The sequence below is a fragment of the Vulpes vulpes genome, chromosome 11, assembly GCF_048418805.1.
Source record: "Vulpes vulpes isolate BD-2025 chromosome 11, VulVul3, whole genome shotgun sequence".
Classification (NCBI taxonomy): Eukaryota; Metazoa; Chordata; class Mammalia; order Carnivora; family Canidae; genus Vulpes; species Vulpes vulpes.
This window is the reverse complement of record NC_132790.1, coordinates 17,004,201-17,030,853: the sequence shown is the minus strand read 5'-3', so window position 1 is coordinate 17,030,853 and position 26,653 is coordinate 17,004,201. Positions and strand designations below refer to the sequence as shown.

The 26,653-nt window shown below is 35.3% G+C and overlaps 1 protein-coding gene across 24 annotated transcripts in view; it reads left to right on the top strand.

The window, feature by feature from the left end:
* Positions 1-26,653, top strand: part of IPO7 (importin 7) — an 88,014-nt gene that overhangs the window by 42,267 nt on the left and 19,094 nt on the right. For 23 of the 24 annotated variants that reach the window (XM_072727299.1, XM_072727322.1, XM_072727307.1 and 20 more), the window contains 9 exons: positions 6,604-6,685; positions 10,368-10,521; positions 11,288-11,446; positions 16,091-16,247; positions 17,761-17,850; positions 22,363-22,457; positions 22,570-22,654; positions 25,058-25,192; positions 25,793-25,892. In XM_072727299.1, the coding sequence (XP_072583400.1) occupies positions 6,604-6,685; positions 10,368-10,521; positions 11,288-11,446; positions 16,091-16,247; positions 17,761-17,850; positions 22,363-22,457; positions 22,570-22,654; positions 25,058-25,192; positions 25,793-25,892 (1,057 nt within the window). Of the gene's footprint in view, positions 1-6,603; positions 6,686-10,367; positions 10,522-11,287; positions 11,447-12,379; positions 12,455-16,090; positions 16,248-17,760; positions 17,851-22,362; positions 22,458-22,569; positions 22,655-25,057; positions 25,193-25,792; positions 25,893-26,653 lie in introns of those variants that run through there. The other variant, XM_072727325.1, reaches the window with a different exon arrangement.

Sequence of the window (26,653 nt, the reverse complement as noted above, 5' to 3'; positions counted from 1 at the left end):
TAAAGGTGAATGTCAAATTATCTGGGTTAATGACAAATAATGAGAAGGTAAGAAGTTGTATAGAAAGGTAGCTTTGTGTTACCTTTTTAACTTGAGTATTGGCAGTTTTAGTTCTACCTAATGATGTATAAATGACCCATTTGTTGCTTCAGTTTTCCTGGTTCTCTGATTGCTGGAAACCAGGAGCTTGAAGAAGGGCCTTATTTTTTAATAGCCCCCCCCCCTTTTTTTTAAAGATTTTATTTATTTATTCATGAGAGACCCAGAGAGAGAGAGGCAGAGACATAGGCAGAGGGAGAAGCAGGTTCCATGCAGGGAGCTCTATGTGGAACTCGATCCTGGGACTCCAGGATCAGGCCCTGGGCTGAAGGCAGGTGCTCAACCACTGAGCCACCCAGGCGTCCCAAAGAAGGGCCTCTATTAACTAATGCCAACAGTTTACGTTTATACCCTAACTCGTACTCTAAAACATTTATTGTAGCATCTTGAGGCCTGTATCAATGTTTACTTGTTGAGAATACCATAATTACTCAGATTTTCTTGAGAATTTCATGTCTGATAGTATTACTTTATGTCTATTTGCTAACTTTCTTTGGGAGACTATAAGGCATTAGAGATTTCAGCTGGATGGAAATTTGTATGGGGCAGGTAGGTAGATATCCATCCAGGTTGAATTTGCTTGTTACTTCTGCTGCCAGAAATGACTTTCTTACCCTTTGGTCTAGCTCAGCTGTCTGAAAGTAACACATTTCCTGTTGTACCTTTTAGACTTCTACTTGTGTGTTTTTGAAGGCAAAGTGACTTAAAAGAGTAATAAAATAAGTACTTATTTTAATAGTTCAGTTTTGTTGATTTTTTTTATTATAACTTTATTGAAGTCAACTACTTAAAGTTTCCACTGTGTTGTTAAGATTTTATTTATTTATTAGAACATGAGTGTATGAGATAGGGGCTGGGGGCAGGGGGGCAGGGGCAGACAGAGAGGCAGAAGCAGACTCCACCCTGAACAGGGAGCCTGATGCTCTTCTCCATCCTAGGACCCTGAGATCATTACCTGAGCCTAAGTGGGATGCTTAAAAGACTGAGCCACCCCGGTGCCCCTCCAGTTCAGTGGCTTTTAGTATATTCAGTTATGCAACCATCACCACAAACTTTTTTTTTTAAGATTTTATTTATTTATTCACGAAAGACACATACAAAGAGAGGCGGAGAAGCAGGCTCCATGCAGGGAGCCCGATGTGGGACTCCATCCCGGGACTCCAGGATCACACCCTGACCCGGAGGCAGATGCTTAACTGCTCAGCCATCCAGGCGTCCCATCCACAAACTTTAGAACATTTTCATCACCCCAAAAAGAAACTCCAAACTGTTAGTGGTCCCCCTCTCTACCCCCTGCAAACCCCCCTTCCTAAGGTACTGGTGCCTTTCACAAAATGTATTTTTAAGGTTCACATATGTTGTAGTATATATCAGTGCTTCATTCTTTTCACTACGAAATAATATTTCATCACATGTATGGATATGCCTTATTTTGCTTATCCCTTCATCAGTTGGTGTACTTGTGGGTTGTTTCTACTTTTGGGCTATTATTAATAATGCTGCTGTAAATGTTCAGATAAAAGTCTAGTTAATTTTTTAAAATTGAGGCATAATTCACATGTAACATTAAGCTCAAATATGTATAGCCCATTCCATTTTTACCTAGGTACCACTATTCAGATCCAAATTTATATAACATCTCTGTTGGCTTAGAACTTTCCCTTGAGACTTTCCCAGTTGATACCTTTCCTCCTTCAGGTTACCATTATTCTGATTTCTGTTAGCTATAAATTAGACTTGCCTATCTTTGAACTTCATATAAATAAAATCACATGGTATGTACCTAAGTAGTCTAGCTTCTTAACATGTTTTTTTGAGGTCCATATTATTGCTTGATTGCATAGTTAGGCTTTTTTTTTTTAAGTTACTGTGTAGTTTTTCATTGTATGAATTGTACCATAGTTTGTTTATACATTCACTTATCAGTGCACAGGTATTGTGGACATAAGCACTTATTTTCTTGGGTATATAAAACTAAAATTGCTAGGTTGTAAAGTAGGTGCATGTGTGAAACTGCCAGTTTTCCAGTATGATTGTACCATTTTATGCACAATCTACCAGCATTGTGTATGAGTTCCATTTTTTTTTTTTCACATTCTCACTAGCACTTTGATGCTTTGCATATATTGTTTTCAGGTAGGAGTGTCCACTTGTACAGATTTTTTTGTAAATTGCCTGCATATATTTGCTAATTTTTGTTTTGGAGTGATTTTAACTCTTCCTCAGATGTTGCAGATATCTCCCCACCCCCTCCGCTTTTTTAAACACTGTTTATACTGATGAGAGAGTGGAACATATAAAAATCTTACTTTTTTATTTACTTGATATGAAAACTATTTTTATGGCTTTCAGTCTTTTGGTGTCATGATTAGCTTTTTTTCCACCAAGATGATAAAAATATTTACCTTGGGGTTTTATTTTATTTTTTAAAGATTTTATTTGAGAGAGAGAGATGAGAGACGAGAGAGAAGTAGACTCTCACTGAGCAGGGCTCACTCCCAGGATCTGGAAATCATGACCTGAACCAAAGGCAGATGTTTAACCAACTGGTTCAAAAGGTTCCCCTGGGATTTTATTTTTTATATTTAAACCTTAAGTTAGAAGTTGATAAAATTCTTTTGTTAGTGTAACATTTGTGGAGTACCTATTGTGCTTGTAGGAAGATATAGTTAGTGGCACATGGCTCACTTTTAACTCACAGGTGGATGCATATGTGGGGAGCCAACAGAAACAGTGGTAGTTGTGGTGGTTTTTGTTATTTTAACATGACCCCTGAACATAATCCAACAACTTTATTTGGGGTTCCAATCATAGAAAGCAGTCATTTTCAACTCACAAGGAAAAAAATGTGGTATTGGGACCTCAAGAGAACTTATTTACAAAACCCCATATATTGTATTTTATAGGCGATTTATTTATTTACTCATTCATTTATTTATTTTTTAAAGATTTTATTTATTTATTCATAGAGACAGAGAGAGAGAGAGGCAGAGAGAGAAGCAGGCATAATACAGAGAGCCTGACGTGGGACTCGATCCAGGGTCTCCAGGATCACACCCTGGGCTGCAGGCGGTGCTAAACCGCTGCGCTACCGGGGCTGCCCTATAGGTGATTTAAAGAACTAGAGGACCATTTGGCAATTTTCAGTTTATCCCCTACTGACTTTAGAATATACTCTGAGGTAGATGAGATTCTATTGTCAATGGAGATAAAAACAACAGAAATTTGTTACTTGACATTTACTGTAATATTTTCACATATTTTACTTATTCCTTATAATCATCTTGTGAAGCACCTTTTGTTACACTAATTTTGTAATTAAGTCTTAGATTTACTGAATCAACTTGCTCAAGAGTTAAAAATGTTGGAAGTAGCATCACCTGTATTTGTAATCAGACTGTCCATTCCAGGAATTCATAATTTGATGCAGGAGATAAGATATATACTATAAGTAACCTAAAAAGTTCCCTACTAGTAGTGTGGATAGTAGTGTCCTTTGTGGGCCCATTTATCTCTTTAATATAAACACTTTTTTACACTGCACTGCCCCTAGGTGATCACAGCTGCTTCCAAGGCATTTTTATAGTTGTTTCATTTTAGTTCTTCATATAATAAATTTGTTAAATACCTTAAATGCCAAGAGTCATGAGGACCTGGGTTTACAAATAGTATAGTTCCTATCAGTGAAGCTTAAAATCTAATTAACAGCAGAGGCAGACATAAACCAGTCTATATATATAATAATTACAAATATGTAATAAATGGTATGGAGGAAAAAAACCCCCGAGATTATGAGACTAATAATAGGGAGCCCTACTTTAGCTTGAATGATCAATCAAAGCCTTCTCTAAATGTTTAGGAGGAGACTCAAAGAATGAAGCTGTGAACCAGTTAACCCTGCTGGAACACTGGAGAGAAGAGTGTTATAGGTAGAAAGTCATAAAATGTACAAGACTCAGAAATGTAGTAATTATGTTTGTTAAAAGAACCTAAAGAAGGCTGCTAAAGTGGGAAGTAAGAAAGTTTCTCTAAATGAGACTGAAGAAATAGACAGGGGCAAGATAATGCAGGCCCTTAAATATTAAATAGGCTTTGGGAAGTCGAGTAGAAAGCTATTTAAAAAAAAAATTTTTTTTTTAAAGGGGATTAGTTTACAATTTTAAAGACCTTTGCTGGGATCCCTGGGTGGCGCAGCGGTTTGGCGCCTGCCTTTGGCCCAGGGCGCAATCCTGGAGACCCGGGATCGAATCCCACGTCAGGCGCCCGGTGCATGGAGCCTGCTTCTCCCTCTGCCTGTGTCTCTGCCTCTCTCTCTCTCTCACACTGTGTGCCTATCATAAATAAATAAAAAAAAAAAAATTAAAGACCTTTGCTGACAAATGGAGAATGAGCAGGAGAGTGGGGAATAGTTAAGAAAGATGATAGTCATTTGGACTAGGTTGATATTAGTGGGAATGGAGAAAGTGGGTATATTATATGAGTATTTTGTATAAAGAATTGACGGGTCCTGATGCATTTAATTGGGGTAAAAAAGAGGGAAGTATTAAAGAGGTCATTCAGGTATTTGACCTAAGTGACTGAGGATAGTGATGAAAAAGATGGGGAGAAGTAGTACAAGAAAGTAGAAACACAGCTTTCAGGGGAGAAGATGCTTTGAACAGTATAAATTTGAGAGGCCTGTGCAGGTAGGGATATTAAATAGGTCTCTTAAGAGTGACCTGGACTGGAAATCATGTATTTGACAAGTAGATAGTATTTAAAGACCGTGGTTGGATGAAATCAGCTGGGGAGTGTAAAAGATGGCCCATGACTTGAGCAGTTATAGTTTAAATAGCATAAGAAACCAAAGTAATTTGAGAAGGAAAAGACCAGGAAAAGCGGTCTATGAATTGCTTAGGTGGAAGGATGTTTCAAGAAAGTTATAGTGGTTAATGGTGGTTGGAGTACTGGAAAGGGCAGATAACTGTCCTTCATCCATTTAACTACTCCCATTCATGTCTTAAATTTAAGCATTTTTTTCTGAGGTTAGAAGATTCTCCTTTTGATTCTTTAATAGTGTCTCTACCCCTTCTACTGTACTTTATTATAATTACTTGTTTTTACTATCCTTCACATTAAACTTTTAAGTTTCAATGGGGTCACAGAGCCTTATTGTTTTGTTTCAACCCTTGTATACTTAGCTCCTGGCGTGGTGTCATACACCCGGAACGTCTGAAGAAACAATTTTTGGAGTGACAGAATTCCAGGTTCTAATGTAGAATAAATTTTTTATATCCAGAGGGAAATTTTTCTGTTTCTAAGAATGTTTTTGTGGAATATTGGGGGGAGGAGTCTATAAAGAAGAAACTAAAATAAAAGTTACAGTTGTTTATGTGTATATGTTAAGAAAACATGCTAAAACTTGGGCTGAAATGAAGAGATGACATAGGTGGTAGTTATATTTGGGGAGAGGGAATGCTACTCTGAAAACATTCAAGAAGGGATATAGCTTGAATGTTCAGTTCTTTTTCTAAAAACCAGAAGCAAATATGACAATTTAGGAATCATTAAGTAACTTTTTTATACTGTTAATGAACGTTACCAGGGTCTGTAGTATAAACTGCAAAATAGAAAACATGTAAAGAATAGCTCCTTTATAATCCCACCACATGAGAGATAACATATTAACATTCTGGGTATATTTCATTATTTTCTGTATATGTTGTATTGGAATTTCATATAAATGTATTTATTATTATCATATAGTTTGTATCCTACTTTTATTGTATATTCAAAACTTTGATTTTAGAACGCCTGAGTGGCTCAGTTGGTTAAGCATCTGCCTTCTGCTCAGGTCATGATCTCAAGATCCTGGGATTGAGCCCCATGTTGGGCTCCCTCCTCTGTGGGGAACCTTCTTCTTTCTCTCCCGTTCCTCCTCCTTGTGCTTGTTCACTCTCACTCTGTGTCAAATAAATAAAATCTTAAAAAAATTTTTTTTGATTTTTAAATTTTCTGTTTAAATATAGCATACATACAGAATAGTCATTGTAAGGGTACACTTGATTAATTTTCACAAACTGAACACACTGAGGTAAAATAGCCATATTCAAAAATAAAACATTATTAGCACCTTGGAAACCACTTCCCAGGCTATTAATTTTTACTGATTTAGTCTGGTCACTCAAAACATCTCTTTGGAGAAATTATTACTGAATTGGGGAAATAGGTATTGCAGAGGATATTGTTTTTGAGCTGTTGCTGTTCAGTGTAAGTTAAGAATGCTAGTTAGGATAAGTGGGAAGTGGAGCAGTATGCAGGCAAATGTAAACATCTAAAATATTTTAGGAGTTAGGTTATTAATTTTTTTTTTATTCATTGTTGGTGAGTGATGGGGGAAGTAAAGCTGGGACCAACTTGCAGGTGGGTAGCCTTTTGTGTCAGTCAAACAGTGGAATAGAGTACTGAGAATATTTGCAGAAATTTAAAACTTTTTTATTATTTTTATTATTTTTTGTTTTGTAGGCACACAAGTCTCTGAATTTTGTTTCAACACTGCTTCAGATTACTATGTCGGAACAACTGGATTTACCTGTGAGACAGGCAGGCAAGTTGCTGAATTATTTTCTTGGTTTTATGTAAATCAATTCTTTAAAAGGTTCATAATTGAATAGCAGAGGTGTGTTGGGTTGGCCCTTCAGTGATTTTCTTCCCTGAAAATCAGTTTTCCCTCATGTGTTTACTACAAACAGCTAGTGCCTTGGTATTGGTGGCAGAGTTAAAGGAATGTGTTATTTCGTTGAATTAAAAGAGAAGCTGAAAAGAGAAATTGATAGGGTTTATTGAAAAGAGAAATTGATAGGGTTTATTAAAAGATTCTCTGTATTCTCTGTTTCCCTACCCAGTGGATGATTCTAAGATAACAAACCTCTTTGTTTATGCAGTTGCTCTTTACAGCTTTTGCATTTACTATTTTAATCATTTAAAAAGTACTAAAGTAGTCCCCCCACCCCAATCCATGACTGATTACATTTTAAAACCCTCAGTGGATGCCTGAAACTGCATGGTACCAATGCTATATATACTACATTCTTGCCTACACATACATACTTTTGGTAAAATTTAATTTGTTATTAGGCAAGAGATTAGCCACAATTAATAATAAATTATAACAATTATAACAATATACTATAATAAGAGGTATGTGAATGTGGTCTCTTAAAATATCTTATTTTACTGTTCTCACCCTTGTGATGATGTGAAAAGATCAAATGCCTGTGTAATGAAATAAGGGAAGGTAAATGATGTAGGCATTTTGACATGGTGCTAGGCTACTGTTGACCTTCTGATAATATGTCAGAAAAGATCATCTGCTTCTTGATTATGGGTGATGAAGGATAACTGAAACCACAGAAAGTGAAACTGTGCATAAGGGAAGATGACTATTTCTTAGTTGCAGTGTCAACAAGATATTGAGCAATTCTCTCAGTACCAAATCTGTGAAAATGTGATGTGCTACTTCTCATATTATCCATTGGTCTGCAAAATAATGGAATTCACATCTTTAGTATCCTGTTCTTTATTTGCTGGTGTATTAATTTTGTCATAGCAAATACAAAATACTAATAATTTCTCTATTCTAGAGAAACCAGTTATGTTCTAGTATTATTTTTTGGTGTTCTTTTTCCCTACATCAATGTTGTTAAAATTTTTTTTGCTTCACTTAAGGTATAATAAGCACTTCCCTTTTCTTTACATAATATTAGTCTTAAAATTTATTTCAGTGACTAATTTACCATAATGTGCCATATGCAGTGAACCATTTCTCAGTTGTTAGCATTTAATCTTAGATTTATTAACAGTTGTATTCACAGTACCTAAAATATTGCCCGACACACCAAATGTACCCAGTAAATAAATAATGCATCTAAATTTATTTATTTTTTAAATATTGGTATATAAGTAGCAGCACAATAATGGAACATTTTGGGGGCCTGTAAAATAAAGTAATTTCACTGGACCCTGGTGAGCAGTAAATCTTTTTTTTTTTTAATTTCTAATTAAATAGAAAAACTTTGCTTTGATTATTTTAACTGTCATTTCTCTTTTACTAAAGAAGTTGGCATTTTACCCATTTGGTTATTTTGTAGGTAAGCATCTTTGCCTTAGAGAGACAAATACCATACGATTTCACTCGTATGTGGAATTTGAAAAATAAAACAGATGAACATTGGGGAAAGGAAGGAAAAATTCGATGAAAATTGAGAGGGAGGCAAACCATAAGAGATGTTCAACTCTAGAAACAAACGGGGTTGTTGGAGGTGGGTGGGGGGAAGGGATAATTGGGTGATGGGCATTAAGGAGGGCACTTGATGTAATGCACACTGGGTGTTATATGCAACTGATGAGTCACTAAATTCTGCCTCTGAAACTACTTTAAAAAAAAGAATCTTGCCTTTAAATCTCAAATTTTTACTAAGATGTTGAAAGTGGACCATTTAGGAGGGACCGTAACATTTTGAGATTTGATTATGTACATTGGCAAAATTAAATTGTACCAGAAAGTTGTATACTTAGTATGTGTGCAACCAGAAGCAGCCAAATTGTGGAATTAGTCAAAAAAATTTAAATATAATCATTACTTTAAAAATTGCATTCTTGTAATAATTGAATGATATTCTAGTGTAAATGGTGATTTCATCTGCTAGGCCTGAGAGATACACATTAATTCTGTCTTTGTAGCAGAGTCCAAGCATCCTGGATGAAATAGACTGAATCTTGGTATTCTTACAGTGCAATTCTCACTTGTTTATGTGTTTCGTAAACCAAACAACTTAAAATATGAAATCATAATTATACAAATAAACATATATGCCCCATTCTTTTTTGTATTATGAAAGAAGTACTCAGGGGCTCTATAGAAGACCTGGGGCTATATCAAGTCTTAATTTTAATCTTTGTTATGTTTTGTAGCTAAAGAATCAAAACTCTGGAAATATTACTAATCTAAAATATGTTGCATATACTGAGTCAGTGTTCTTTACTATAAGTGTAGTTTGTCTTAAAACTTGTTGAAAGGTAATTTAATGTGTAACCAATCTTTTTGAAATACTGTATGTGGAGTATTATTTTAATTCCCAAGATAGAGCAAAATAGAATATAAAAATCATAGGTATATCAGTTATTCTTACTCAGATAGGTGTAATACTCCAGGTAAGAGTTAATTACTAATCAGAGAAGAGCTGATGTAGAGTATACTGATTGATTGATTTTGAATGATTTCTGTTTCCTGTACATTATGTACATTTGTGATTGAGGGTTCTCTCTCTCATTTGCAGGGAGAGGACTGGATAAAAAGCATGGTTAACAATTTAGCTCAAAAAAAAATCTAGTTCATATTGTGTTAACTAGTAGAGTTCAAGATAGCAGTGTGATAGCTAACGGAAAATAGTAATATGTACTTTTTGAACACAGCACATTCTCCCATAAAGTAACATGAATTTGAGGTGGTATATTAATGAAATGCTTAAATTTATAGACTAAAAATTTTTATGCTGTAATTTTTCTCTGATTAAAAATAACAGCCTTGTATGTCTTAGTCATTTTGGGCTCCTGTAACAATTACTATAGACTGAATGATAGAAGTATATTCCTCAACAGTTCTGGAGGCTAAGTCCAGAATCAAGGAGCCAAGCAGATTTGGTGTCTGATGAGGACCCACTTTCTGGCTCTTAGAACCCAACATGTTGGAAGGGGAGGAACCTCTCTAGGGTCACTACTATAAAGACATTAATCACTAAGAAAGGCCTCACCCCTAATACCATCAAACTGGGGTTTAGGATTTAAATACAAATTAGAAGGGGCCACAAATATTCGGTCTATAGTAGTGTTATTAATTGTGGAAACAGTATTGGTGTGTGTATGTGATTTTGTCTTTAGAGATATCACTTAGAAAATTTAAAATTAAGCCAAATAGCTTTCCTATAGAAAGGAGGATAAAAGTATAAATGTGATGTAAAAAGTCTTAATAGTTTTGTTTGTATAGTGCATTTGTAGAGTTTCTTAGGCTGTATGTTTAATAATAACTTCAGGGGTGATTGATTACTTAGGAATTAAACTTGTATTTTAATTATCAACTTAAAATAAATAGAATGCAGTATTTTATTTTTAAAAAGGGTATCTTCACTAACGATTGGTCTGAAAGAAATAAATGATAGTGTGAACACTTAAAAAGGGGGTATTCACAGTGCTTTCACAGTAAATACTCTTGTATTTTGACTACATTTTAGGTGTTATCTATTTGAAAAATATGATAACACAGTATTGGCCTGATCGGGAAACAGCACCAGGGGATATATCCCCTTACACAATTCCAGAAGAAGATCGACATTGTATTCGAGAAAATATAGTAGAAGCTATTATCCACTCTCCTGAGCTCATCAGGTATATGTATATTTTTAAACTTATCCATTGTAGCAGATACATAATTTGTAGTTTGTGAGGGAACTGCGAAGTGGGTCTTTTCAGAACACTTAAACCTGTCAGTAAATTTAACAAATACTGTTTACAAATTCCTTTTTGTTTTTTTACTGCAGTTTTCACATTTATAAAAATCAGAAACTTTTAAAATTATGTAAAATTTGTGAAACATAGTGTGATCAGGTGAAATGGGATAAAGAAAACTGTAGAATGCTGTCATAATACTTTATATTATATGGTCTTGCTATTTAAAAGCTCTTATTTTTATATGATTTTGCAGGATTTCTTTTTAGGAGATTGTATTTATTTTTAGATAAGAGAGCGGAGAGGCAGAGGGGGAAGAAGAGGGACAAGCAGACTCCTATCTACGCTCAGTGTGAGCCTGCTGAACATGAGCCCTGATGCAGGACTCAGTATCACCACCCCAAGATCACAACATGACCCAAAATTGAGTTGGATGTTCAACTGACTGAACCACCTACACATCCCTGAATTTGCAGTATTTTTAATGAAAATAGCTATACTCTAAATGAAACTCATCAGTTGATGATAGGGATGAAAGATAAGAAAAAATAAAATCACTTTTAACATTTGTCGGTTTTCTTTTAAATCAGTAGGAACAGGTAGTTTTTTCTCAGTGACTTTTTGTGTAAGCAGCCATTTTCTTGTATGAGTAGAACTTTATCTAGGTAGCATTTCTTCCTCCTTATTGTTTATTTTTGACTTTCAGGGTACAGCTTACTACATGCATTCACCATATCATCAAACATGATTATCCAAGCCGCTGGACTGCCATTGTGGACAAAATTGGCTTTTATCTTCAGTCTGATAACAGTGCTTGTTGGCTAGGAATTCTTCTTTGCCTTTATCAGCTTGTGAAAAATTATGAGTAAGTGTCAATTCCTACAGAGATTGGAGAAGTAGGAAAAGTTTGGAAATTTTAAGGTGTTTTAACATTTGGCATATGGAAATAAGTGAATTATATGTTGATTTTAATTAAGTATTTTCTTTTTGAAATAGCATTCTTATTTTCTACAGTCGCTTCTGTTGATTCCACTAAGAAACTCCTTGTGCCCTTTCTTATTATTATGTTTCCCTATTATCCAATTCCTGACTATGGTCTTCTTAAATTTTGCTGATAAAGGCCTAAACATAAGCTTCTTTAAAATGTGAAGAGTATCAGAGTACTTTGAGCCTTAGAGCTCTTTATTTAACTTCTGACTTTCTGTGAATTTTTTATCTTAGTTTGGGGTCTTGATAAGTTTCAAGAACCTACTTGTAATTCTTTAAGAAGGGTATGTTGGAATTTCATATGATCACTTTTAATCAGTGTTTTGAGGTATTCACAGTCACCTGTTTCAGTGTTTGCATATTTGAGCAAATTATAGTTCATATAAGTAATTAGTATCAGTAAGAAAGATTTTAGGCCAAGGGATCATTTTAGATCTGGGTTAGGGATGAGAAAAAAAAAATCTAACCTTGGAAGTTGAGGTATAGTACTGAAAGTGGTAAGCTATATGTTGAAGGGATTATCTCAAGTGTGTAGTGAAAGTAATGAAATTTGTAGGCACTTGAAAGTTTTGATATCTGAAAATTATTAGGAAGGCATGAGGAACACACCATGATGGTGGCTTTGTTTCCAGTCCTGACAGCTGCACAGATGCCATTGTGAGCCCTCTAATTCTGGGGCTTGTAGTTAGCCTCCGATACCCTTTTTGGGTCCCAACTCAAAGTAGCTGATGAACTGCTGCTTTTCTTCTGAGCAGGAGAGAAGTATACCATTTACAGCATTGGTACTGGTGTTTTCTTGTGTTCCCACCAGCTACCCATCTTCCTGCTAAGGAATGTTCCAGCTGTTGCTCCAACCTCTGTCAGAGTGCCAGTTGTTGTAGTTCTGGTAAGTGAGTGACTGAAATGAGAGAGAATAACAATAATAAGCTGTTATTGTTGTTGAGGAGGTTAAGTCTCTCCTGTCCTATAATCTTAGCAGGAGAGAGTGTGACAGAGATTTTTTTAAATGGGAGACATAGGAGGCTGCTACAATATTGGAATTCCAGTTCATTTTCAGCCAGTGTTCGATTGTGGAGCACAAGGCATTCACAAGGGATCTGTGTGGACTGAAGCAGTTCTAAGAAAATTCATGGAGAAATTGGAAGTTATGGTGGTCTTCAGGAGCATAGATCCTCAGGAAATGCTTGTCAGTTGAAGGAGCACAGAAGGAGCATTTGAAGAGGAAGGAATGTCACATCATACGGAGTAGTATGAACAAAGAAGGAAAGGTACAGAGGTGGAAATGAGATACTGTCTTTAGTGGGTAGTGAGGAGACCACTAAATGGTATGGATAATTTCTGTTTAGAGGTGGGGGATAAATTTAGGCTGGTAAATTGGGACTGTGGTAAAGAGGGTTTTGAATGCTGTGATGGAGAATTTGGATTTAACCTTTTAGACACTAATATATCATTGAAGATTTTTTTTGTTTTTTTAACAGAAAAGTGATGGGCTAGGACTTAGGATTTCCTATGTGCATGGCTCACCAGATTGGCACATTGTAGCCTTGTGGTGGTCTGCTTTTATTAGTGTCACATTTTCATGCTTTCAGGAACTTTCAGGTCTTGTGGGGTAGTAATTTGTTTCCTACTATAATTACTTTTATTTACCAATTAGCTTAGATAAGCAACTAGTACCACCTAATTTCTAGTCCTCTCCTCAATGTAGAGAAGGAGGTAGGAAAGAAGAGTGTATAAAATGGAATGGGTATTCAAACCCTCTTAATGTTGATGATCATCTGGGTTTGATAAATGGAGAGAAGCACATAAATAGTTCTTTATTGTTAAAGTGAAACATTGTCTATAATTACTATAGTTTGTATAATCAGATTGGAGGCTCAAAATGATTTTCTTTTGTAAATTGTTATTGTTTTTATTGACTCAGAACTGTACAGGTGTCCTAAAATATATGCTAGGTGTGATTTCTCAGCACATTAAAACAATTTAAAATAATGTCAGTTAATTGTTTGTCTTACTCATTATTAGTGAAAACATTTATCTTGGTGTTTTTTATTCTTGGCAATTTACTTTGGTTCTGATTTCATCTAGTAAGGAAAAAGAATCTAGCTTTTCTACCTTTATCCTTTAAAAAAAAGATTTTATTTATTTGAGAGAGAGAGAGAGTGTGTGTGTGTGTGTGTGTGTGTGTGTGTGTGTGAGAGAGAGAGAGAGAGAGAGAACAGGAGGGGCAGAGGGGGAGGGAGACAATCTCAGACTCCTTGCTGAATGTGGAGCCAGACTTGGGGCTCCATATATTAGGACCCTGAGAACATGAGTGAGCTGAAATCAAGAGTCAGATGCTTAACCAATTAAGCCAGCCAGGCACCTCTTATCTTTACCTTTTATTTTTATTTATTTTTTTAAATAAATTTTTATTTATTTATGATAGTCACACAGAGAGAGAGAGAGAGGCAGAGACACAGGCAGAGGGAGAAGCAGGCTCCATGCAGGGAGCCCGATGTGGGACTCGATCCCGGGTCTTCATGATCGCACCCTGGGCCAAAGGCAGGCGCCAAACCGCTGCGCCACCCAGGGATCCCTATCTTTACCTTTTAAAAATGCGTTCAGATAATTCTTTTTTTTTTTTTTTTTTTTTTTTTTTGTGGGCAGCAAAGCAGTTTATTGAGCAATAATAAAATGTATTGAATGATATAGAGTACAAAGCTCCTGAAGAAGGAGGGGACCCAGGAGGATTGTCCCAGATACTCCATTCTTAAACACATTTTCCTCCTTCAGGAAGGTTACCAGTAGATAAAACTGGAGTCTGGTAGGAAAAACCAATTAAAAAGCAGTTTAGATTAATATCTAAAAAGATAAATTGTGTTTTTTAGAATAATGATTTAACCATTACTCTGTATTTTGCAAAGCTATTCTGCTTATTGACTCCTTAATAACGGAAGCTGTGGTATCTTTCCTATAGTTCTAATCTGTTAATTCAGTTGTTTAAAATTTTTTTCACTTAAGCATAGTTGAAGCAGTGTTTTTTATTTATTTATTTGTTTATTTGTTTGTTTGTTTTTTATTTATGATAGTCACACAGAGAGAGAGAGAGGGAGAGAGAGGCAGAGACATAGGCAGAGGGAGAAGCAGGCTCCATGCACCGGGAGCCCAACGTGGGATTCGATCCCAGGTCTCCAGGATTGCGCCCTGGGCCAAAGGCAGGCGCTAAACCGTTGCGCCACCCAGGGATCCCGTGTTTTTTATTTTTTAAAAATATTTTATTTTTTATTTGAGAGAGCATAAGCGGGGGTTGGGAGGGGGGTAGAGAAGCAGACTCCCCACTGAGCAGGGAGCCCAAGACCCCAGCCAAAGGCAGATGCTCAACTGACTGAGCCACCCAGTCACCGGACACAGTGTTTTTTTAATTGAAGTACAGTTGTTTTTTTTTTTTTTTTAAGATTTTATTTATTTATTCATGAGAGACACAGGCAGAGGGAGAGGCAGGCTCCTCCCAGGGAGCCTGATATGGGACTCGATCCCTGGACTGGGATCATGCCCTGAGCCAAAGGTAGACACTCAACCGCTGAAGTATCCCTGAAGTACAGTTTAATTTTAAAAATAAATAAATAAGCCAATAGACTGTTAAAATAAACAATACTGTTAAAATGCTAAGAAATCTATAAGCAGAAATTTCTTACTTAGGTCAGCAGTTCTTTACCAACATCCTTGAAGTAAATGTGATTTCAGAATTCAGGATTTTTTGTTTTTTGTTTTGTTTTTGTTTTGTTTTTGTTTTGTTTTTGTTTTTTTTTTTTTGGATTTTTTGGATTTTAGACAACAAGGTTCATATAAGTGAACCAGCACCCAGTAGTCAGACACATATCTGCTACAAAATATGTGAATATCCATTCTATATGGTATAAATGAAGACCATAAATAGCTTGTTAAAGTCAGGTTTTGTTGCCATATAGGTTACAAAAGAGCTTCCTGTCTATAGTGCTTTTAGAAGTAGAATATTTTCTGCTTTATAGGTGCAACTTCTGCCTTAATGCTTTTGGTATGTAAATAACTTAAGGATGGTAATATATAATCGATTTTATATCCATCAACTACTAATATTTAAAAGCCAAGTCACTGTAGCTCCTCAGTTGTATCAGTATTTACAATTAGTGACTGTATAGTGAAGTGGTTAAAGAGAGCAGACCTTGGATCTAGACTGAGGTTCATACCTAGATGAGTATGCTGGGAAAGATATTCCTCTGTGTTTCAGTTTCCTCAAACTGTGGAAGTAAGGATACTAATGGAGCCTTCAAGGTGCTCAGAAAATTTCAAGTATTTTACTATTAGTTGAGGTTTTTCTTAATTTGCTTTTGCTTGTGATTTGGTTTCATATAATTTTTTTCTTTTTCTGTTCTAAGACTCTAAAGTTGCTTAGGAAGTATTTGCTTATATTTGTGTGAACAAACAGTTTAATTTTGTATCTCACACATACAAATAAAATTGTGAAATAAATTCTCACAGAATTAGTTTGTATTCCTACCCAAAGGTACAAGAAACCAGAGGAACGGAGTCCATTGGTAGCAGCCATGCAGCATTTCCTGCCAGTTCTAAAGGACCGTTTTATCCAGCTACTTTCTGATCAATCTGATCAGTCTGTCCTCATTCAGAAACAGATTTTCAAGATCTTCTATGCTCTTGTTCAGGTAATTTTTATAAAGTAGTTTTTAAATATAAGTCTATCACAAAGGAGTCCTGTGTCATAATAATAATTTCATTTGAAAATCTAGATTAAATGGATGATTTGCTAGTCAAATATAAATTGCCAAAATTATAAGTACATTAAAGGTCTAACCAAGCACACTTCCCTAAACACAAACAATTCCAGTAAATCTTAAATTATAATTGGCCAGTTCTCTTAAACCATCCGACACTATTTACAAAATTACTAAAAAATTTTTGTCTTTCACCTTAAGGATTCACAAGTTTGAAAACCAGTTACTGAAATTATAGTTTATATCTAGCATGAACCTGATGTGTTAAATATATATAGATTGTCCCGATAATTACAAAACCTGTTTCTAAGTTTAGCACAAAAATACTAATTCTATGGGCTTGATTGGCACATTTGACTGGGTTCTTCATTTTTACATATTGTAAATCTTCCTGGGATAAAAGATATCCACTAAGGAAATGGTTGTGTATATATTCTCAGTGGGATGTAATTACTTATATGAAACAGTTTTTGATCAGGTTTTAAATTCTAGTTCTTTTTGTGCCAGTAGCCACAGAAGGATTAATCTCATCTACTGGAACCTTTGGTTCAGTTCAGACCCTTTCTCATTTAAATAGACCTGTAGGCCCACCCCCCAAAATAATAATAAATAAATAAATAAACAAACAAACAAACAAACAAACAACCTACCTGTGCCTTTACTTCTACTAAGATTGTAACTGACTCACTCTGTTGTTTGGTTGGATTTTGCATGTCTTTGCTGGATCAGGAAGGACAATTCTCTCCCAGTGTTAACCAAAGGGCATTTTAATGCCATTCCAATGGCTTCTTACAGAATTTTTAAAACTGATTTGGGTATACAAGATCTATATTGTTCTCATTTGTTTTCGAATTGGTAAGATAACTTTTAGGTTAATAAGTTATTTGACACTAGCGTTCCCTGATACCAAATACAGTCACTTGTAAAAATAGATATCCTGAAATCCTAAATAGAATATTGATTTTATGAGCCTATTAAGAGAGGATTTATCCAAAGAATGTAAGAGTGAATCAATGGTAAGAGATCAGTTCCTGTGATTTAACTCTTATATGAAAAAAAACCAAACCTGTAATCATTTTTAAGGATGCCAGATAAAACATTTGATAAAATTTAGTAACCATTCCCATTTAAAAACAAAGAGTCTTGAACTAGAGATTTACTTCATTTGATAAGACATTCACTAGAAATCTACAATATCACTTGTAGGGTAAATATAAGACATATTCCTGATAATTCAGGAATAAGACAAGGAAGTCCACTGTCAGTGCTACAGTTCTCCATTGTAGATAACTGACAAATCAGCCAGATAAGAAATTTGCTTATGTACCAAAAATAGGAAATGTGGATTGAATGAAATACTTATTGTAGGTTTTCTGAAGAATTAAAGGAAGTGGGATTTTCATTTGTAAGGATTTTAAAGTATCAATTTTTGATTTTCATTTAGTATACACTACCACTGGAGCTGATAAACCAACAGAACCTGACGGAATGGATAGAAATTTTAAAGACTGTTGTGAACAGAGATGTGCCTAATGTAAGTCTCTGTGTGTTCTTATATTACTAGAATATCTAATTATCTTTTGAGAATTTTAACTGATTAATGAGTTTCTGTAATTTATGATGCAAATTATTCTAGATAAAACATTTGTTTACATATATGCAATACTAAGTAAAAAATTGTGAAGGCTTATTTCATATACTATTGTTTAGGTACTTTTATCTGTCTTTATCTTAATGCTTCAGTTTCTTAACTGCTCAGTTAGTAATTTATAAAGATTTTATTTATTTGAGAGAGAGAGCACATGAGCAGGAGGGAGTGGGAGAAGCAGACTTCCTACTGAGCAGAGAGACAGAAGCTGGTCCTGAGATCATGAATTGAGTGAAGGCAGTTGCTCAACTGACTGAGCCACACAGTATAATGAACATAATGAACATATATTATTTAAAAATTTCTTTTAGGGGATCCCTGGGTGGCTCAGCAGTTTGGCGCCTGCCTTTGGCCCAGGGCGCGATCCTGGAGTCCCAGGATCGAGTCCCACGTTGGGCTTCCGGCATGGAGCCTGCTTCTCCCTCCTCCTGTGTCTCTGCATCTCTCTCTCTCTCTCTCTCTCTCTCTCTCTCTCTATGTGTCTATCATGAATAAATAAATAAATCTTTGAAAAGGAAAAAATTTAATAAAAAAAATAAAAATTTCTTTTAAGTTTTATTTATTTAAGTAATCTCTACCCCCAACATGGGGCTCAAACTCATGACCTTGAGATCAGGAGTCGCATACTTTTCCACCTGAGCCAGCCAGGCACCACATCTGCTCAGTTTTTAATTTTTTGTTTTTAAACTTTTTACATTTATGTTTCAGTTTGTTAGGGTAGGAATTTGTTGTTTTGTTGTTGTTGTTGTTGTTTTTTAAGATTTTATTTATTTATTCATGAGAGACACACAGAGAGAGAGAGAGGCACAGACACAGGCAGAGGGAGAAGCAGGCTCCATGCAGGGAGCCTGACGTGGGACTCGATCCAGGGTCTCCAGGATCACACCCTGGGCTAAAGGTGGCGCTAAACCGCTGAGCCACCCGGGCTGCCCCTCAGTTTTTTATTTATTTTTTTTATTTTATCATTATTTTTTATAAACTTATTATTTATTTTTATTATTTTTAAGGATTTTATTTATTTATTCATGAGAGACACACAGAGAGAGGCAGAGACAGGCAGAGGGAGAAGCAGTCTCTCTGCCGGGAACCTGATACGGGACTCAATCCCAAGACCCCAGCAGGATCACTACCTGAGCTAAGGGCAGATGCTCAACCCCTGAGCCACCCAGGCGTCCCTACCCCTCAGTTCTTAATTAAGAGTTGGTAACATATATCACCTCAAAATTCTTTTCTTCTTATGATGAGGATTTTTTTTTTTAAGCTTTATTTAGTTTAGAGAAAGACTGTGGGTGTGTGAGCAGGGGAAGGGGTAGAGGGAGAGGAAGAGAGAATCTTCAAACAGACTGTCCACTCAGTGTTGATGCCCATGTGAGGCTCAATCCCAAGGACCCTGAGATCATGACCTGAGTCAAAATGAATAGTCAGAGGCTTAACGACTGAGTCATCTAGGTGCTCCATGATGAGAATTTTTAAGATCTACTCTGTTAGCAGCCTTCAAGTATATGGTACAGTATTGTTAACTACAGTCACTATGCTGAACATTTTATCTCCAGAACTGATTTATAACTGAAGTTTTGACTGCCTTCTTAAATTTACTGTGGTAATTATTTCACATTGTATATGTATATCAAATCATTATGTTATACATCTGAAATGGATACAATGTTGTATATTATTTATGTATTTTTTAAAAAAGACTCAAAGGGCATCCAGGGTGGCTTGGGTTTAGCGCTGCCTTCAGCCCAGGGTGTGATCTTGGAGACTGGGGATCGAGTCCTGGGTTGGGCTCCCTGCATGGAGCCTGCTTCTCCCTCTGCCAGTGTCTCTGCCTGTGTGTGTGTGTGTGTGTGTGTGTGTGTGTGTGTGTGTGTCTAAAAAGTAAATAATCTTAAAAATAAAAATAATAATAATAAAAAATAAAAAGCACTCGGAGCTAGATTTTAGCCTAATAATTTGTCAGAAGACTTTGTAGTTAGTTGCATTACTTGTTTTTTTAAATAACACTTAAAAAAAAAAGATTTTATTTATTTATTCATGAGAGACAGAGAGAGAGAAGCAGAGACACAGGCAGAGGGAGAAGCAGGCTACATGCAGGGAGCCTGACGTGGGACTCAATCCTGGGTCTCCAGGATCATGCCCTGGGCTGAAGGCGGCGCTAAACCGCTGAGCCACCCGGGCTGCCTTTAAGTAACACTTTTATTAGAGAGATAACCCATATGCCCTAAAAATTCACCTTTTCAAAGTGGGTTTTAGTACATGCAGAATCTGTGTTTTTTTAGTCTCAATTTTTAAAGTAACTGCAATTTTTCTTGATAATCTAGTTTTCTAGAAGGCACTGAATTCATTTTTTAATTTTTTTCATTTTTCCCCCGTCCCCTCTGAATTTATTTTAAATACAGATATAGAAGGGTTATATAATTTATCCAAAATAATTTTGTTGCATAAGTGAGACCAACCTCCTGTTTTGCGATTTGCTGCCCAATTATTTATTTATTTATTTATTTATTTATTTATTTATTAGATTTAAAAAGAAATTTATTCATGAGAGACACGGAGAGAGGCAGAGACACAGGCAGAGGGAGAAACAGGCTCCATTCCATGCAGGGAGGCTGATGTGGGACTCCATCCCGGGACCCCGGGACCACACCCTGGGCTGAAGGCAGCACTAAACCGCTGAGCCACCCACCCTGCCCTTAAATTTTATTTAAAACGAAAAACAATGTATGGGCACCTGAGTGGCTCAGTTGGTTGATTGTGTCTGATCAAGTGAGACTCCTGATCATGGCTCTCAGTTTTTATCTTGAGGTTGTGAATTCGGGCTCTGTACTGGTTGTGGAGCCTACTTTTTTTTTTTTTTTTTTTTTTTTTTTTTTTTTTTTAATTTTTTATTTATTTATGATAGTCACAGAGAGAGAGAGAGAGAGAGGCAGAGACACAGGCGGAGGGAGAAGCAGGCTCCATGCACCGGGAGCCTGATGTGGGATTCGATCCCGGGTCTCCAGGATCGCGCCCTGGGCCAAAGGCAGGCGCCAAACCGCTGCGCCACCCAGGGATCCCGGAGCCTACTTTTAAAAAACAAAACAAAAACAGCGCAGAATAAATGAATAGAACATTTCCACTCCGTAGGAAATTAGCTTGGTGTATATTTTTCTGGACACATTTAATAGGTACAAAATAAAATTCACAAATTTTCATTCATATACTGTAGTTTTGGCATATAATTTATAAACATGCACGTGCTATAAATAGTCCAATGAATTTTCAATTATATGTATCCATGTAATCATCACCTAGAATATTTGCTGGTGGCTAGTTTTAGTCATTCCTACTTCACCATTCTCATTTCTAGCACCACAGATTAGTTTTGCCTGTTCTAGATCTTAATATAAAAGTAATTTTTTGTATTTACCTTCTTTTGCGTGATATATTTGTGAGATATATTATTCATGTTTTGATATACTAGTCTGTTCCTTATGTACCAGTGCTCTCCTCATGTTGTGTTGTAGTTTTTATTACCAAGTAGTATTTTCTTATGCGGATATCCTACAATTTATTTATCCATTCATAAGCTGATGGAAATCTGGGTAGTTCCAGGCTTTTAGTAGTACAAATCAAGCTGCTATGAATGTTCTTTCACAAATCTTTTTGTGATCACATATTTTCATTTTTATTGAGTAAACACCAAAGAGCAGGAGTGGGTCAAAGTATATGTATATGTTTAACTTTATAAATAACTTCTAAAGTGATTTCCAAAGTGGTTGTACCATTGCTCTCACCTTTAGTTTTAGTCTGTGGTTGCTCCACAGTCTAAGTTTCTTGTTGTAAATTAAAAATATGTTGGGATATCATAGGTGAGTATGTAAGGGTCCAATCCATTCTTTTAGTGATCTGTAGTAGTCTTTTATAGATGTTGCATAATTAAGCATCTCCTTATTAGTGAACATTTAGGTTCTTGGTAGTTTTTTACTATGGTTTTTAAATAAATGTTCTCATCTGTCTATTATTGTGTGTTTATACTAATATTTCTAAAACTAGATTTCTGAAATGGTGTTTCTCATGCCCTTTTGATTTGAACTATGCTCATTTTGATTCATCTACTTTCCATGACCTTGACTTTTCATTATTTGGATTTTTGACTAAAATGTTTGAGCTTGATCTATAAGAGCAAGCAATTTTAAAAGCATATCCAAAAAAAAAAAGCATATCCTTTGTAACCAAGTAGTGAAGCAGGTGAAAGTGCCTCCTACGTTTAAATAAGAGTTAGTATTTTTCCAAATCTAGCCTTTTATTACAAAAGGCCAACATTGGGGGAACACTTTTTGTGAGACTTCTCACCTCCTGCTGTTCCTCTTAGATTATATAATCTCTTCCTATCATTAAATAAATATCTCTTTAAAGGAAACACTTCAGGTTGAAGAAGATGACAGACCAGAGTTACCATGGTGGAAATGTAAAAAGTGGGCTTTACATATCTTAGCAAGGCTTTTTGAAAGGTAAGCTTCTCCCAGTATAAGATGATTTAAATTTATTTTTTTCAAACTGTTTTGTAAGTGTCGATATATAAAGCATTATAAAGAAACAGTGGGCTTTTTAATGTTCTTTTAGATATGGAAGCCCTGGCAATGTTTCCAAGGAGTATAATGAATTTGCTGAAGTATTTCTGAAGGCATTTGCTGTTGGTGTCCAGCAAGTAAGTCTAAGAATTATTCTAAATTGAAAAATGGCATTATTAGGTTAATTTCTCTTTTTTTTTCTGGTTCATTGGTATCCAACGATTGCATGTATCATTCTTTAACATTTTGAACCTTGTAGCATTTCCATTTTTGGTCTTACGTCTTCCTTATTCTCTTAAATTTTTGAGAACCTCAGCAAGCTTCCAACCTATTATATATTAACACAAAAACACATTTTTTAAAAATAACTGCTTCCCAAAATGAAAAGTTTTTAACAAAAGGGAGTGGCATTGTTAAAACTTTCTTATTAATATTTTGTATGGCTTAATAAAGGCAGTTATATTCATCTACTTATGTATTCAGTCGGTTTTAATTTATTTTGGTCAATATAAATCCACACCATGTAGCCTCAGAGAAGTTGGAAAATCAGAGGCTGGTTTTTTTTTTTTTTCCCAGAAGCTGTTTTAATATATTTTTCACATAATTGTGGAAATTCTTTGATATCATCTCAAATGTGATGATAGTTTCTTTTCTTTTCTTTTTTTCCTTTTTTTTTTAAGTAAATTCTCTACCCAACCGTGGAGCTTGAACTCATGACCCCAAGAGTCAAATTGCATGTTGTACTATCTGAGCCATTCAGTAGTGGTAGTTTCTTAAAGGTTAATTGCAGTGTAGAGTTTGTAACAAGCATTTTTTTTATTGTTAGAACTGTTGATCTGTATTGCACTTTTTTAGAAAAAGGATTTTATTTATTTATGAGAGACAGAGAGAAGGCAGAGACATTGGCAGAGGGAGAAGCAGGCTCCATGCAGGGAGCCCCATGCGGGACTTGATCCCAGATCCCTGGGATCATGCCCTGAGCCAGAGGCAGATGCTCAACCACTGAGCCACTCAGGCATCCCTGTATTGCACTTTGAATGGATCTTTTATCCATTGATGATTTTGTAGTAGCTAGTCATTTGGAAATTAAGTTAATGAAGATTTTCCAAATGTTAATGCATTTAATTGTGCAATTTTATTTTATTTTTAAAAAGGTGTATTTGTTTATTTGAGAGAGAGAGAGAGAGAGAGAGCACAAGCAGAGGGAGAGGGAGGAGGGAAGCAGATTCCTTACTGGGTGTGGAACCCACCTTGGGGCTCATTCTCATAATCCTGAGATCATGACCTGAGCAGAAATCAAGAGTTGAAGGCTTTAACTGACTGAGGCACCCAGGTGCCCCTCATTATGCAATTTAAAAAGGAAATCACATTTACTAATATACCACTGATGTCATTAGAAATATATTTAAATATTGGAAAGTTAATTAAGTGGAACTAAGTCTTTACATCTAAGATTTTGAGCATTCTAATTTTTGTTTAAAATCTCAAATTTTGGGCAGCCCCAGTGGCACAGCGGTTTAGTGCCGCCTGCAGCCTGGGGTGTGATCCTGGAGACCCGGGATCGAGTCCCACATTGGGCTTCCTGTATGGAGCCTGCTTCTCCCTCTGCCTATGTCTCTGCTTCTCTCTCTCTCTCTCTCTCTCTGTCTTTCATGAATAAATAAATAAAATCTTTAAAAAAAAATGAAATCTCAAATTTTAATACCAGTAACAAACTGTTGATTATTTTCCATGAAGTGATAGGCTCATTTTATTCAATTTTGAGGAAAAATATGTTATATACACAAGTCTATATAACCATAATTTGTCAGTTACTCTTTCCAAGTATATGGTAGCGTTTGATGGGAAAAGCTACTATTTCAGCTTTTCCTCCAACCATTGTACTTTGGTATGTAGCAGAAGTGCTACATGTATACTCCGCATTTAATAATACTTATATTTCTGATTTGTTAAGGGTGTTTCTTAAGGAAGGGTTGTTTTGCAGTTAATATGGCTGTAAAGAATATAACTGCGGGTATACTTTGGTGCCACTCCTTGATTCATGTTAGGCATGAGAAGTTTCGCCACCATTGATGCAGACGTCAAAATAGTAAATGGGCAAGTAACATCTTAGCCTTATGAAAATAGTTTTGACCTCACAGACCCTCCAGGAGGTCTGTGGGCCAGATCTTGACAACTGCTCTTCTGAAATACCATGTAGAATTAGATCTCTCGGCAGACATTAAATAGGTAAGTGGTTTGGGTAAAGTTTTTCTGGAAGGTAAATTTTGGTATGTTCAGTAAGTAACCTATGGTTTTCTTTTTTTATACTTAATCAGAAACTAGTCCTTTGACATATAATATTAATTCAGCTTGTTTTTTTTTAATACCTGGGAATAAATATGGTTGTCTAATATATAATTTAAAAAATTACTTTATTTTTAATAGAATATGGTTATTTTAGGATGATGATCTCGGTATTAATGTGTCAAGTGTTTTTGCTGGCTTATAAAGTTAAATTTCTGTTTAACTTGGTTTTTGATCAAGTATTTTTTTCAAAGGTTTTATTGAAGGTATTATATCAGTACAAGGAGAAACAATATATGGCTCCTCGAGTTTTACAACAGACATTAAATTATATTAATCAAGGAGTTTCTCATGCCCTCACCTGGAAGAATCTGAAGCCTCATATACAAGTAATACTTTTCTATCTGAAATATTTTTTCTGGAAAATGAAATGGAAATAACATTAATGATCATAAAGGTTGAAAAATGCATATTTCGTTGACTTCTATTACTTAGTCTAATAGCTTTGAGAGTATAATAGGAAAATGAGAAAATACCTTGGCATAAACTTAAAAAAGCTATTTTGTGAATATTCAAATTACCTTTTAATCTAAAACTTAAAATTTGCCTTTAAATTCTTAGTGCTGACTTATGATTGTAACATTTTATTCCATGTAATTTGGAAGAAACAGATTAGTTTTGAGGATAATTCATATATGTACTATTTCTATGATTAGTTTATTTGCTTTATTTAGAACTATAGGATTGATGGACTAAAATTTCATAATATATTTCTCCGAATACTTAATTGTTACCTACATACACTTATATCTTATTTTATAATTACTTGTTTCACCAAGAGTAATAGTATGTACCTTGATAGTTGATCTGAGAATCATTACTAAAGTTTGATATATTAAGCTTTAAAATACGTATTCTAGGGTTGCTTTTGTTTTAGCACTTAACCAAAATTGAAGGCTGACTTAAGGTTACTTTCTTCTAAATTGCAGGGCATTATCCAAGATGTTATTTTTCCACTGATGTGCTATACAGATGCTGATGAAGAACTTTGGCAAGAAGATCCTTATGAATATATACGCATGAAGTTTGGTAAATTTTCAGTTTCTTAGAAACAAAATGTATCAGTAGCTAAGTTTATATATAGTATACATAGGGAAGTATTAAGGCCTCACCTTTGGTACTGAAAAATCTTTGTTGTTTTAATGCAATTTATCCATTTTGTAGACTTCTTCGGTCTGTTCATTAGTTATGGCATTTGATAGTGATAATCATTTTTAGCAGCCACAAATAGTAGCTATTACTAAGTTATAATTATTGGATGTGCTTCTGGCACATGCCAAAATTGTTAGAAATTTAAGATTACACCTTACACTAAGTGTTGATAGTTTTGCATCCCATGTGAGTCATCAAATGTGTGGGAATTGAGAAGACACATATTAGAAGCTGGAGTCACAGGAGTCTTACATAAAACTAAAGAATTGTAATTTGGCTAACATTGAGTATTAGTCCTTCTTCCTACCACAATCTGTTGTATTTGTAGTAGATGTAACTTTTGTATCCATGTTGTGAAAATTCTCACATTATGAAAGAAAAGTAATTGTTATGAAAAATTAATGGTCTAAAATTTGTACTGAAAAGACATGAAATTAGGCTATTGCAAAATTATATAGGAACCTGGGTTGATTTTTTTTTTTTCATGTTTATTTTTATTTTTTTATTTTTTATTTTTTATTGGAGTTCAGTTTGCCAACATATAGCATAACACCCAGTGCTCATCCCATCAAGTGCCCTCCTCAGTCCCATCACCCAGTCACCCCCAACCCCCGCCCACCTGGGTTGATTTTTATACC